General features: G+C 61.0%; 3 protein-coding genes across 5 annotated transcripts; 1 reads left to right on the top strand and 2 right to left on the bottom strand.

The window, feature by feature from the left end:
- Positions 1–39: 39 nt before the first annotated feature.
- Positions 40–3,906, bottom strand: IST1 (IST1 factor associated with ESCRT-III). Of its 3 annotated transcripts, none has more exons than XM_042437518.1 (10): positions 3,763–3,906; positions 3,508–3,606; positions 3,220–3,400; positions 3,041–3,128; positions 2,751–2,834; positions 2,451–2,561; positions 2,150–2,341; positions 1,852–1,944; positions 1,419–1,467; positions 40–1,101 (listed from the first exon to the last, which is right to left on the bottom strand). In XM_042437518.1, exons 2-10 carry the CDS (start codon positions 3,593–3,595, stop codon positions 905–907), a joined length of 1,083 nt encoding a protein of 360 aa, XP_042293452.1. In that variant the 5' UTR covers positions 3,596–3,606; positions 3,763–3,906; the 3' UTR covers positions 40–904. The 3 variants fall into 3 exon arrangements, with proteins under 3 accessions (XP_042293452.1, XP_042293450.1, XP_042293451.1); XM_042437516.1 differs by having other exon boundaries at positions 3,508–3,602; positions 3,763–3,878; XM_042437517.1 differs by having other exon boundaries at positions 960–1,101; positions 1,419–1,586; positions 3,508–3,602; positions 3,763–3,882.
- Positions 3,899–7,104, top strand: ZNF821 (zinc finger protein 821). Its single transcript, XM_042437523.1, has 6 exons — positions 3,899–4,272; positions 4,415–4,504; positions 4,788–4,978; positions 5,399–5,503; positions 5,820–5,989; positions 6,225–7,104. Exons 1-6 carry the CDS (start codon positions 4,233–4,235, stop codon positions 6,901–6,903), a joined length of 1,275 nt encoding a protein of 424 aa, XP_042293457.1. The 5' UTR covers positions 3,899–4,232; the 3' UTR covers positions 6,904–7,104.
- Positions 7,105–8,106: 1,002 nt separating this feature from the next.
- Positions 8,107–12,809, bottom strand: ATXN1L (ataxin 1 like). Its single transcript, XM_042438422.1, has one exon. It carries the CDS (start codon positions 12,322–12,324, stop codon positions 10,471–10,473), a length of 1,854 nt encoding a protein of 617 aa, XP_042294356.1. The 5' UTR covers positions 12,325–12,809; the 3' UTR covers positions 8,107–10,470.
- Between the last annotated feature and the right edge of the window lie 101 nt (positions 12,810–12,910).

Raw genomic sequence — 12,910 nt, forward strand, 5'->3', positions numbered from 1 at the left:
TCAGACGCCTGCTTTCAAACACAGATGGATGCCACTCCCTCAGAGATGACTCAACTTTATTTAGAATCAACAGAAAAGGTAAAAACCCACCAAATCATCCCAGAAAAGCCTTGTGAAATGGTTACATACAGAGGTGTGTTGCTACACAGGAGAGGAAAGGCTGCCCCTGCCACCATCCCTCATGGCTGGTAGTGTAGGCCATACCAAAGGGAACGAAGCAAAAGTCAAGCGACACTGGCCCTGGGGTGGGGGGGACTGGGCCGGAGAGGGAGCTGGCATGGACCCTGGAGAGAGAGGGACTCCTCGGGGCCCCATTAAGGCAAAGCCAGGGTCCCTCTGAAACAGGGAGGCATACTTGCTCCCAAGTTACACACAGCAGCAGCAAGAGCCCCCAGGAGCCGCCTGGTGTGATCCTCTGTTCCGCAGCACCTCTCCCCACAGGAAAGTCCTAAAGGCCCCAGAGGGCTTCCTGAGATTGTGGCAGGGCCCCCGAGGCAGCTACCCAACTTCTTCCACAGCACACGCTCACACCAGCAGGGCAAATGGGAAGGGGGTGTTTAAGGGCCTCTCTCTACCAAGTTGGCAAGGACCTTCAGGCTGAAGTCGCTGGGCCACCCTTTCGCCAAAGGTGACACACACACACCGCGTTGGCTCCGTGAGCACAGCTTGGCTAGAGCTCTCCAGGTTTCTGGTGCTGCTCCCTGTTCCCACCTCCAACAAGCTCCGAGTTCCCCTCCTGAGGCAGAGCGGTGGGCACCAGAAAAGCAAGGGGAGCAGGAAAGGTGGCGCTGGGTGTTAATTACAGCAGGGGAATGCCAGGAGGAGGGAAGAAGAGGAAAGCACGCCAAGCCCTGCCAAGGAGGGAAGGACTGGCCCATGCCATCCAGGCGATTTCTGGCTTCTCTTAGGTTTTCTTCTTCAGCTCCTCAAACCTCCGAGAGAGATCGTCGAAGTCTATGTCTTCTGAAGCAGAGGCTGAGCTATTAGAAGCAGCTGGCAATGTGTCGGGCACAGATGGCAACTCTGGCAGCACAAAGTTGTCTCCCGAACTGGGTATGGGAGCCGGTGGCCGCCCTCGAGGGGCTGGCTTGGGGCTGGGACCTAAGGGAGAAAAACAGAGGGCTGAGCCAAGACTGAAACAGGAATATCTGATCCAATGAAAAGATCTTGGCTCAAGTATGCAAATGACTGCCCCACACTCTTGTGGCCTCTCTTGCCAGCCTCACAGACAGCCACCTCAGAAAGCCTCCTGCAGCCATGGCATGTGCTTCTCCATGGGTTTCAGATTGCCAGGGAAAGGCAGGCAAATAAGAGCAGACGCTGGCACAACGATGCCCGGGCCCAATGCCTCTCCTCTCTCTGTGACCCACAGTTCCCCAGCCCAGCCCAAGGCTTTTCTTGCTTCACTCTCCACTTACCAGTCACCTGCAAAGATGGCACATCCTTGTCAGTACCAATATCTTCAATCTGAAAGAAAGAAGCTGGTTTCTAGGAGTCCTGGCCAGGAGTCCTCCCTTGCCTTGTGCCATCACCAAACCATCTCTCCCCAGACCACATCCAACCCTGGGACAGCCCCTGTAAGACAACTGCCAGGGAGAGGAGGGAGAAGCCAAAGGTGAGGTATGTCTCCTCAGCTGTATGGCCTTGCCTGAGTAGCACTGGGGTCCCCTCCTGCTCTGTCCCTGGAATAAAACCTGTTTTCAGATGTGAGGAAGGGGATGACAGGGATAGAATTATAGGAGGCAGGGAGGGAAGCATTTTTGTAAGGCTCTGCAGACAGCAGCAGCTAAGGAGAGAAGAGACCCACGCCTCCCCAGCAGCAAAGCCAGGCCTTCCAAAGGTTACACTTACTGACTCATAGGTGGGTGGAGTGGTTGGAATCTGAGGTGGGTGAATGCTGGTGAAGGGCTGGTATGTGCCCACTGGCAGCCCATTGAAATTGTCCTGTGGAGAAAAGGTCAGGTTGGGCTCCCCCAGGACAGGTATTCAGATGAGCGAAGGGTCTTGGAGAACAGAAGACAGATGCTCTTGGAAAGTAGAGCCCACTGCTAACTAGGCGCCTGCTGTTCTTCCACCCCTCTCCATCCCACCCCAATTTTTCTGGAACTCGCCCCCTGTTCAAAAACCCCAGCACCCCTCAGTCACTCACCGGGCCCTTTGGAGGAGGATAGGAGAAGGGGGGAGCTGGAGCAGGCATGGGCATGGGCATAGGCACGATTCCACCAGGACCAGCCAAGGGGGCTGTGAAGCCTCCTCCGCCCCCACCGCGGCCCCCTTTCTTTGGGTCATCCACAAATCCCACATCGATCAGGTCGCTTTCTCCACCTGTGGGGGCCTCAGCCTGCAGGGGGAGGAGAAGCAAGGCTCAGCCATGTGGGGCAGGGGCAGAGGGAGGGCGCTGGGGACAGACCCCGCTCTTGCCACTGCCACACACCCCAGCCCCCGCTCACCATGACCACGGAGTCTGGCTCATAAGGGACACTGTAGTTCTTTGCAATCTCAATCAGGTACCTCTCCACCAGGATTTTGGGAGGGGCCTCAACGCTCAGTTTGTGCATTAGCTGTAAATTGGAAAGAGTCAAGTCAAGGAGCCTTTGCTAAGCCATGCCTGGCAAGACAGAAGTCGTCAGGGCCTGCCTCAGTGTCACCCCCCACATGCCCCTTTGCCCCAAGAGATGCCTCCTCTCCTCCCTCCAAAGCCAGCAGCTCATACCTCCGAGGAGCACAGAACCCCCCCCCCCCCCGCTCACCCTGTCATTGACGGTCCCAATCTGGTTGGAGCGGCACAGCTTCCCATACTCTTTGCTGTACTTGGCACACAGTTGGTCAGCCACCTGGGAAAGAGATGGACTCCTATGGGGGGAGGGAAGGGGGTCGCTGAGGGTCCTCAGCCTCCTCCTCGTGACAGAAAGGCTGGAGCTGGGAGAGCCAGTCTCAGCACTGGACTTTGCTGGCCAAGGCATGCTCCCTCCCCAGCCTCCTGCAAAGGGAACGGAGGCTGCCCACCCAGCAGGCAGCAGGCAGACCCAGGCCCACTCACAATCTTCAGCTCTGCCACTTCGGACTGGAGCCGGGGGGCTGCCCAGATGAGGGTGGAGATGGCTTCTGCCAGGCCGGAGTCCAGCTCCCTGAGGAGAGAAGCAGGTGGCGTTGGAGAAGCAAGCGGGCGGCTGCCGACTGACCCTCGGAGGGAGCGTGACCCCAGCCGCCCGCTCTTACTTCATGGAGTGGATGAGTCCGAAGCGAGCGAGGAGCAGGTCGCAGTAGAGCTCCAGGATCTCCATGGCCTCCACCAGGTAGTCCTCCCGGATGATGTGCTCCACGCGGATGCGGGCGCGCTCATCCTTCCCGGCCGAGAGGTAGTCCGCGATCTCCTTCCGGGCCTTTTGGGCCAGCTCCGCTGCGAGGCGAGAAGGGAGGGAGGGAGGCAGGGGGCTGTCAGGGAGGGCTCCGGACCCATGGAGACCGCCCTCCAGCCCCAGGGCCCCGGGTCACCCTCTCGCTTACTTTTCTTCTTCTCCAGCAGCTTGAGCCGGTTGATGACCAGGCGGAGGTTGACCCGCAGGCGCTCGGCCTTGAAGCCGGAGCCCAGCATCCTGGGCCTTCCTGAGGGGAGAAGGCAGCCGTGAGAGAGAAGCCATCGCTTCCACCGGGGCCCCGGGAGAAGCCCCTTGGCGGCAGCCCCAGCCGCCGCAATCGAGGGAGGGAGGCCCGCGCCGTCCCTCCTCCCTCGCTCCCCGCGGGCCTGGGCCCCTGGCTCACCGTCGGGAGGGGCTCGGCCCGGCGCTGGGAGAGGCAGCCGAGGAGTGAGGCCTGGCTGGGTCCTTTGTGCGGAAGGAGGAACTGCTCCGCGAGAGGAGGGAGCGGCCCACTTCCGGCGGAGCGCGGTGACGCACTTCCGGGGCGGCGTCCCTCTGGCTGCGGCCCCCCGGCGCCCGGCCCCCGACGGACTGTTCCGCCTCGGATGCGGCGGCGGCGGCGGCGGCGGCGGCCAGAGGGAGGGGAGGAAGGGAGCCGGGCCAGCCAGAGAGGGAGCCGGGCGCCCTCCGGCTCTCCCTCCCGTCCCGCGGGGCCCGGCTGACCCACCCACCCGCCGACGGACGGACAGACGGAGGGGGTCGGGGCGGCTGCGGAGGGCTCCCTTCGGGGAGTGCCAGGCGCTCCTGAGGCCGGGGGCCTGGTGGGCCTGGTGGGCCTGGTCCCTCGTCGGCGCCCCCTCCGGGGGGGGAGCCATGTCCCGGAGGAAACAGCCCGCCCCCAACAAAGTGCGCTGTGAGTAGCAGCCCCGGGAGCGGGCAGCCGGTCTCCCCCGGGCCTCTCCGCCTGGAAGTGGAAGGGGGGCCCAGGGAGGGAGAGAGGGATCCCGGGCCACGGGGAGCAGCCCCAGCCGCCCACTGACCCCTTCTTTCCGCAGGGGAGCAGGTCTTTGCCGGCCTGGAGGGCCACTCGTGGCAGGCAGCCATGATGAAGAGGGACTTCCAGGGGCTGCTGGGGGCCCAGGGCCCCCCCCTCCGCCCACCCGCGGGGGCCCCCCCCGCCCCCCGAGAAGGACCCCCATGGCGGCGGCGATGGCGATGGTGGCGGCGGCAGCAGCAGCGCCAGCACCAGCTGCGGAAGTGAGTCTCCTGCGTGGGGCCCTCTGGCACCCAAGGCCCCAGGTCCCACCCGGTCAGCCCTTGGATGGAGACACCAGGGACTCACCGCTGAGGATGCTTTGCCTGGGAAGACCCTGTGAAGCCCGTGGGGTCTCCGTAAGGCAAAGCCACCTCAAAGGCTATGCGCATACGCATCTGCGCATGCACAGAGCGAGCCAGCTATCAGCCGTGTGGCCTGTCTTCCAGGTGACAGTGAGGCTGATGAGGAGACAACCCAGGAGGAGGTCTCCTCTCCTGCGTCTGAGGAGGACGGAAGGGCTGCAGCCGAAGGGCCAGTGAAAAGGGAGCTAGGACCCACGGAGCAGCTGGGGCACCGCAAGCAGGTAAGGGAAGGACAGCGGGCCTTCTCCATTCTCTGCATCCCCAGAGCAAGGCATGGTGCCACTTTGTAGGTGGGGTTTCTCCAGAGGAGATCTCTGGATGCTCAGAACACAGGAGGCACCCCAAAGCTGCTCTTGAGAGAAGCTTGAATAGCTTTGGGGTGCTTTCTTGCTTCCCCAATGCCTGGATCCAGGGGATAGACCTTGCCAGTGGGCATCATGCAGATTCCCGTGGAAGAGGTTGGATGCTGCAGGTGGCTGAAGTGACCAAGTTCTGACAGCATACTGAGCTTCATAATGTTTAGCAGCAGTGCTTGAGGGCGGGGGGGGGGGGGGTGTGGGGGGGGGGGGTGTCCAGATGCCTGTGTGGCAGTGGTGCCCCTGCACCATTCTCTAGGCAGTTTTGCCACTCCTTGCTTCCAGATAGGATTCAGTGCCAGCCAGGATACCCTGATTGGCCTCTCCCAATGCCCTCTTTGTCAGCTGGAGTGTGGAAGCCGGGAACAGCTGGTCAGTCACGTCTACCAGGTACTAGGATGGGGCTGTTGGGATATAGCCCCCTCCCCCCTGCCGTGCTCCTGCCCTGCCTTCCTCCCCCCCAACTTCACTCTGTGTTGGAATTGCAGACTCAAGTACAGGGATGCTCAGTGATCGCTGGGGGGGTGGTAGTGGAGGGGAGAGATTCCTGTTGCCCTCTCCTCATCCCAGTGGGCTTGGAGCCCATCCCGAGAAAGGCCCACATGGGGCTTTTCCCTTCTCGCGCAGGTTTAGTGGGCCCTCCTCCAAGGGCCAGTTGGGAGGGGGTGCCTGAGACCCTTCCCTCACAGCCCGGCCTTGTTTGCAGCACACAGCCGCCGCTGCTGTCAGCGCCAAGAGCTACCTGTGCCCCGTCTGTGGCCGGGCACTTAGTTCACCAGGCTCACTGGGGCGTCACCTCCTCATCCACTCTGAGGACCAGCTCTCCAACTGTGCGGTGTGCGGAGCCTGCTTCACCAGCCACGCCACCTTCAACAGGTGAAAAGTCGCCCGTGGACATGAGGATGGGAGTCCTCGTCTGGGGGTACTGGGCTCTCCTGGCTCACACTCTCCAGGCTCTGGGTTCGTGAGGCAGGATGGGCCAGTAGTCTACTTAAGACTGGAGCCACGGGAGAGGGAGGATGGCATGGGCGGGGCAAAAGCAGCATGCCTGACCACAAGTCAGCCATGAAAATCTGTGCCAGGCTTTCTCTCTGCCCATTGCCTTCCACAGTGAGAAGGTGCCCGAAGTGCTGTGTGGAGACGCCCTGCCAGTTCCGCTCCCTGAGGGCTCTTCTGGGACCCAGGAAAAAAACCCTGCCAATGCCCCTGCTACCCCAGGGGCTCTCGCCCCAACTGTCTACCCAGCAGGTATCCTCCTGGTGTGCAACAGCTGTGTGGCCTATCGGAAGCTCTTGGAGGCCCAGGCCCCTGGGGTGCGCAAGTGGGCTGTGCGGCGGCAGAACGAGCCCCTGGAGGCCCGGCTGCAGCGTTTGGAAAGGGAGCGGACGGCCAAGAAGAGCCGGCGGGACAACGAGACGCCTGAAGAGCGGGAGGTCAGGCGCATGAGGGATCGCGAGGCCAAGCGCCTGCAGCGCCTTCAGGAAACAGATGAGCAGCGTGCGCGCCGCCTGCAGCGGGACCGCGAAGCCATGCGGCTCAAGCGCGCCAACGAGACCCCCGAGAAGCGGCAGGCCCGGCTCATCCGAGAGCGCGAAGCCAAGAGACTGAAGCGGCGCCTGGAGAAGATGGACATGATGTTGCGTGCTCAGTTTGGCCAGGACTCCTCAGCCATGGCTGCTCTGGCGGCTGAGATGAATTTCTTCCCGCTACCCGTGGGCAGCATGGAGCTGGATGGCCAGCTCCTGGGCAAGATGGCCTTTGAAGAGCCGAATGCCAGTGCCCTGCACTGAACCCTCCCCAAAACCCACTGCAGGGACCACTGCAGGGGGCTCTTGCTCCTGGAGCTGCACCCATCCTAGGAGAATATGGGACTGGGGGGCAGGATGGGCTGTGTGTGGGACAGGGGACACTGCATCCTCTGTGCTGAGGCAGACCCAAAGCCCAGCTGGAATGGGGAATGGCAAGAGAGAAAATAAATTAATTGTACTTGTTCTGAGTCTTTCTTGGGTGACCAGATCAAGGGCTGGGAGCCAAGATCTCACTGTCTGCTCTTCATGGTGGGAAGGCAATGAGGGGGAGGCAGGAGGTTTTTGGATGGGGAGAGAGGGAGGAGTGGCATCCATTTACTGCCGGATGGGAAGCAGGAGGAACAGGCCCTATCCTCTTAGCCACTCTCTCTGCTCTGTTTGTGTGTGTTTGGCCCAGCAAAAGGCACTTTAGCCTGGGCTGATCCAGTGAGACCCTCCACCAAGAGCCCTGGCCCTGGCCCGAGACTTCACAGAAGGAGGCAGAGCACATAGTGGCTGTGGTGTCACTACTGCAACTCCCTTTCCAGCCCCTTAAGGAGCCTTGGTAAAGGTAAAGGGGCTCCCAAGAGCATAGCCCATTCTATGAAGCTGGCACACAACTACTCACCCAGTCCAGCCCTGGCATTTTCTGGGAAGGCTGGCTGGATGAAACCTCTGCATGATTGAGTCACACAAGTTTAAACAAAGTCACTTCTATAATATCATCTTTGGCTTTTGATACTGGTCTAAAGAATACGGATGTGCAAACTAAGGCAGGTTACAGACCACCATTTAGTACGTACTCTATACGTACTAGGGTTAGGAAGGGGCAGTGCCCTGTTCATACGGGCGCCGCCATCTTTACGTATCGGACGCTGTGCGTCCAAATGTGTCGCGACGCCTGTGACGTCGCGAATGCGCCCCAGGCGCCTCGCGACGTCACAGAGGCGCCGCAGAAAGAAGCTCCATTTTGGAGCTTCTTTTTTGCTCCGTAAGGGAGCCGCACGGTGTGGCTGCGACAGCTCCCTTACGGAGCAAGCGGCGGTCTATAACCCGCCTAAGTTACTCCCAAAGACAGAAATTTGTGAGCACTCAAGAGGTAGCAAAACCAAAGCAGCCCTCCTCCCAAAAATGACAGGTACATCTTTCTCACATGGTTCTGAAGTCACAGCTCCATGGCACAATTAAGAGGCAGACACAGCAATATAAAAGCTATAGGCTTATAATTATATAGATATATAGATATATGCATATATACTGTTTACATAGTCAACAAGTTAAATGCAGTATTTGTAAGTGTTAACAATAAAAATACAATCTGTGTGTGTACAGAGACTTTAAATGGTAAAACAGGAAAAAGGATCTGACCCAAGGTACAAATATACAGTACAAATTGATTTATTTAAAACAGATACAAAAGAAGCACAACAAAATAGATTATCCCCTCAGACTAGTAATGCTTCATCAAAGGTCAGATAGGAGAAATGGGGCCAGGACGCGGCTACTGCTAACGCTGCTACTCCTAAGGATTGACATCAGATGCAGCTGGCGAGAGCAGAGGGTGGCCAGCTGCAATTCCTGGTTCACTGCACACACATGCGAACGCACCCTGACAAGCAGCCCACCCGGACTAAGGTGCTGTGTGAGGGGCTTCAGGCTGGGCGGGCCTCAGCGTCACCTCTGGGTGCTTCCTTCCATTGCGGACTCCTCTGAAAAAAAGCTGCCGGGCTGAGGCCGGTCCAAGAACCGCTCTGGGGCAGCTGAGGGGAAAGGCACATGTGCTCTTGTGGGTGCTGGGCAGCTGGAGGGGGAGGAACTGCTGTGAAGGCCGCTGCTGCCCTCCCTGCCTCTTTTGCTCTCTGCCAGTGCTAGGCAAGATGACCCGCCATAGTGTCACATGAGAGAAATGACTTATTGCTCTGAGAAGCTGGGCTCCCAACTTTCCTGCAGCCCTAGAAAGGGCAGTAGCCAAAAACACTTCTGCCCCAGATCGTGCACAGCAGCAGGAGCAGCAGATGCAAACCAGCAAGACAGAAACAATTCTCTTGTATATGAGAATCAAATCAGAGAAATGGGCATCGGTGGGGGGGCACACTCAGCCCAGCCCCTCACCCTTTCAGACCTGTGGGGAGAGGGGAGGCCTTCCAAAACTTCCTAAAGCCCTTGCTCCATCTCTGCTATTGCACAGCTGGAGGACATAGGAAAAGGGGTGGCAGTGATGCTGGTGGAGGGCAGCTCTAGCCCCAGAGGCCCACAAAGGGCAACCTGGGCGAAAGCGGAGAAAGGCGGGAGAGTGGGCCAGAAGGGAAGCAGCCAGGGATAGTGCAAAGTGCCAGCACCTTTGGAAGAAATCAGGAAGAACCCAGCAAAGTCCACCCTGCAGCCGCCGAGATGGTTGGTTGTCCAGGGAAGCCATTGCCCATGGCCAGAAGGGCCATCCCAGTGACTCTGAGGCTGCTTTGGAAGAGGACTGGGTGGCACATGGGCACAGAAGGGCTTGTCTGGAGCCTTGTTTTTGGGGCTTGAGGGGCAACAACACTGAGGAGAGGGTGGGGCTGGCATGGAGTCAGCTGCTTTATCCAAATTTCATTTGCACCTCTCTGTGCAAAGAAGAAAACCCAGCTCCCTCAGCAGGAAAATCTGAGCCTCTGTGGCTGGGACCCCAGGATTTCCTGGCCAGCACTGGGCCCTTTCAGCCCAGTGGTCAAGCTGCAGGGTGGCTGCCCACCACACTCCCAACGGTCAGTGGCCAGGTAAAGGAGGTTTCCCTCTTCCTCTGCCAAGTGAGGCGGGAGTAACTCTGTGCTTTCCCCAGGAATTGCTGGCCTTGACTATGTCTGGATCAGAACAGACCAAGCATGGAAGCCCAGGGCATGGTGACCGGGAGGTTCAGCAGCAAACCCCTGAGCCCATCTCAAAGCAGGAGGGGCTGCGGGGCTGCAGCAGCACTCTGCACTTGGGACACGCAGGTTGAAAGAGCTGCAAGGAAACAGTGTGGACGTGCACATGCACATATAATCATCTCCTGCACACCTACCCATGCCCAGCCCCCCAAATCAACTTGCTTATTGGGTATTACTCTTACCTAGCTGCAGGGCTCAGAGGCAACATGCTTGCAGCATGGCAGAAGGGAGCTGTTAAACCCTCCTCCTTGCCACTGGCCCCAGGTGAGGAATTTGCCTAGGCATTCCTCCCTGAGGAGCCATCCAGCTGCCTTGACTCAGGGCCTAGAAGGGGCACCTGAGCAGAGACCTGGCCCTCGTCTCCTCTGTCCTCCCACCATCTGGCGCAAGTGCCCTGGGTAAACCAGAGGCTTAGTAAAGTGCTTATGTGATGAGCTGCCCCTCTCCACCAAGAAAAGGAGCAGTTCCCTCCCCTGAATCTGCCCTGTGCCCCCTCCGCCCCACTCCCTCAAAACCACCTTCTGTCAGTGGAATGCATTTAGGCACACAGAGGCTGCAGGGAGGGCTGGCTGGGGCCTCTGGGCTGCCAGGAAGGTCTGAGCAGTGGCCACTAGACGCCCAGCCCAGAGCGGCAGGAAATGGGAGGGTTGCTCCCAATGCCAAAGCGTCACTTCCCTGCGTTGGAACGGCCCTCAATGGACAGCTTGACCTCCTGAGGGATGAAGGAGGGGCGGAGAAGGGGTGGCCCAGGGGACTCATCCTCAAGTCTTTGGAAGCTGGGGCCTGCCCAGCCGTGTGCAGAAATGGGGCTAAGCCAGGAGGCATCTGGAGGGGACCCCAGCGCTACCCCACCCTTCCCTGGGGAGCTTTTCTCCCGGACTGGGGCCAGAGGCTCCTGGATGCCCTGCCTGCTTCTCCCAGACCTCTCTCGGCTGTCAGCTGGGGGGCTGGCTAGAGGAGCCAGGTGCCCATTCAGGCTCTGGAGGCTAATGGAGATGCAGACGTCCCCCACCTGCAGGACATGGCAGGGCAGGGAGAAGAGCCGGGTGGTCCTCTCAGGGCTGCAGGAGGACCAGCCCTGTCCATAGACAAAGAAAGGGTGCTCAGGGGGGACGTCAATGCTCACTTTGCTCTGCTGCTCCCCCACCACAAAGTGCAGCGTCACCAAACCTTGCCAGGGGCTCTCCTGGATGTCCACTACTGTGCTGGAATCAATCTTCAGACCGCCACTCACCTCCGCACTGCGCACAAAGTCCTGGGTCTGCAGGTCCTCCACCCGCTTCAGTTCTCCAGTGGCCAGCTGGATGATGGCGCCTTTCATGAAGTGGGAGGGCAAGTGGCTCTGGGGACGGGAGGCACCAGTCGCCTCTTGTGCCACTGCCTCCAGCCTTGAGGCATCCAGGCTGTCCTGAGCCGCAGGCTGGAGGGAACCCAGGACCGGCTTGCCATTGGCCACCACCGGCCCTTTGAGGAGCTGCTCCGGGGGCCTCTCAGCCGCCTCCGCTTCCCCAGGGTTCCTGGCTGGCTGCCCCTTTGGCTCCGGGCTGTGACCGCGGTGGGAGAGGTTCAGAGGGCTCAAGCCGTCTTTCTCCCGAGAAGAGCCGCTGAGGCAGTCCTGAAAAGACAGCACTCCCACCACCCGCTGCACCTCCAGGTCTGTGTCTGGGCTGCTCCGCTGGGAGGCTCCTGAGGAGGCCTCTGCTCTCAGCAAGATGGGTCCATTGGAGCCACTCTGGACAGCCGCCCGAGGCCAGCGCTCCTCCGCCTCGCCTTCCTTTGCTCCTGCGGCCGTTCTCTGGAGGCCATTCTCTGTGGCTGTCTTAGGGTTGAGGTGATTCTCCAGCAGAGCGGATTCCGGGTCGAGGGCCGCAATGGGAGCATCGAACGCCGGGTATCTGGTGGGCAAGCGGGAGACCTGGTAATAGACGGGGATCCTCCCCTGCGAGACGTCCAGAGGCTGCTGAGCGCTTTCCTTGCCGAAGGCGTGCGCCGCCTGGGCTGTGGATCCGGAGTCTTCAGCCAGGAGAGGGGCGTAGGGGACGAAGTGGGGGATGGCGGCGGAGGAGGGAAGGAGGTGTCCGGGCACGAAGCCCGGAGGGAGGGCGAAGGGGAGGGAGTAGGGGGAGCCCACGAAGTGCAGGGGGGCCGGGGGCAGCTGGGCGAAGTGGAGGGGCGAGTAAGGGAGCCCCGGGTGCTGGATCAGCTGCGAGGCCACGCCGAAGGCCGGAGGGAGCGCCCCCACGCTGACCACTCCCGCGGCCGGAGGCGGAGGAGGGACGGCCACTTTGTAGAGCAGCCCGTACTGGTCCAGGGTCAGGCCGGCCACCGCCTCCGGGACGAACGGGGAGGGCGCCTGAACCCACTCCGCGGAGCAAGAGAAGGAGGAGCCGGAGGACGCGGGGGGCCCTGGGGCCTTCTCCGAGGGGCGGCTGGGCTGCTCTGCGACGGGGGCGGAGGCCGTGGGCAGGTCTCGCTTCTTCGGGGGGAGGCACTCCTGGCCGCGCTCCTGGGCCGCGCGCATGGCGCCTCCGAGGGGCTGCCGCCCTCTCCTCACCTGCGGAGACAACGACGCTGTCAGCGGAGGGACGCTCCCGAGAGGAGAAGGGACTTGGCCTCCGCCGCCCTCCCGCCCTCCGCCCCTTCTCAACCGCCACCTTCCTTCTCTTTGCCGCCGCCGCCGCTGCCGCTTCCTCCTCCTCCTCCTCTTCCGCCGTCGCCGCCGCGGCCGGGCTCCATCTCGCCGCGGCCTCCTCCTGGTCCGGCCTGGGCCCGCCCTCCTCCTTCCTCCCTGGCGGCGCGCCGGAAGTGCCGCGTCCGTGACGACAGGAAGGTGCGCGCGAGTCGGGCCTTCGCTGATGACGTAACCCCCGCCGGGCCGCGGTTGCCAGGGCAACCATAAAGAAGGCCGTCGTAGTCGCCCTGTCGAGAAGCACGTGACGCGGGAAGGGAGCGGCAGGTTTGCTGCTGGGTCGGGCTTAGGCTCGCATGGCTCTGCGCCGCGGCGGCGCTACATTGTGGGCGGAACCCTAAGGGCGGCCGGCTGGACCCGCACGGACCGTGTTTCTTGCGCAGCCGCAGCCGTGGCTCGCCAGGCGTCTGACGTCATC

This window comes from Sceloporus undulatus, chromosome 8 (assembly GCF_019175285.1).
Source record: "Sceloporus undulatus isolate JIND9_A2432 ecotype Alabama chromosome 8, SceUnd_v1.1, whole genome shotgun sequence".
NCBI lineage: Eukaryota > Metazoa > Chordata > Lepidosauria > Squamata > Phrynosomatidae > Sceloporus > Sceloporus undulatus.

Excerpts from the sequence above, each read along its gene's own strand:
- ATXN1L (XM_042438422.1), bottom strand. The coding sequence starts at position 12,324 with ATGCGCGCGGCCCAGGAGCGCGGCCAGGAGTGCCTCCCCCCGAAGAAG.
- ZNF821 (XM_042437523.1), top strand. The coding sequence starts at position 4,233 with ATGTCCCGGAGGAAACAGCCCGCCCCCAACAAAGTGCGCT. Across the intron at positions 4,273-4,414 it reads CGCCCCCAACAAAGTGCGCT|GGGAGCAGGTCTTTGCCGGC; the intron begins GTGAGTAGCAGC and ends TTCTTTCCGCAG. Across the intron at positions 5,504-5,819 it reads TGGTCAGTCACGTCTACCAG|CACACAGCCGCCGCTGCTGT; the intron begins GTACTAGGATGG and ends CCTTGTTTGCAG.
- IST1 (XM_042437518.1), bottom strand. The coding sequence starts at position 3,595 with ATGCTGGGCTCCGGCTTCAAGGCCGAGCGCCTGCGGGTCAACCTCCGC. Across the intron at positions 3,129-3,219 it reads GGACTCATCCACTCCATGAA|GGAGCTGGACTCCGGCCTGG; the intron begins GTAAGAGCGGGC and ends TTCTCTCCTCAG. Across the intron at positions 1,945-2,149 it reads ATCCTCCTCCAAAGGGCCCG|GACAATTTCAATGGGCTGCC; the intron begins GTGAGTGACTGA and ends TTTTCTCCACAG.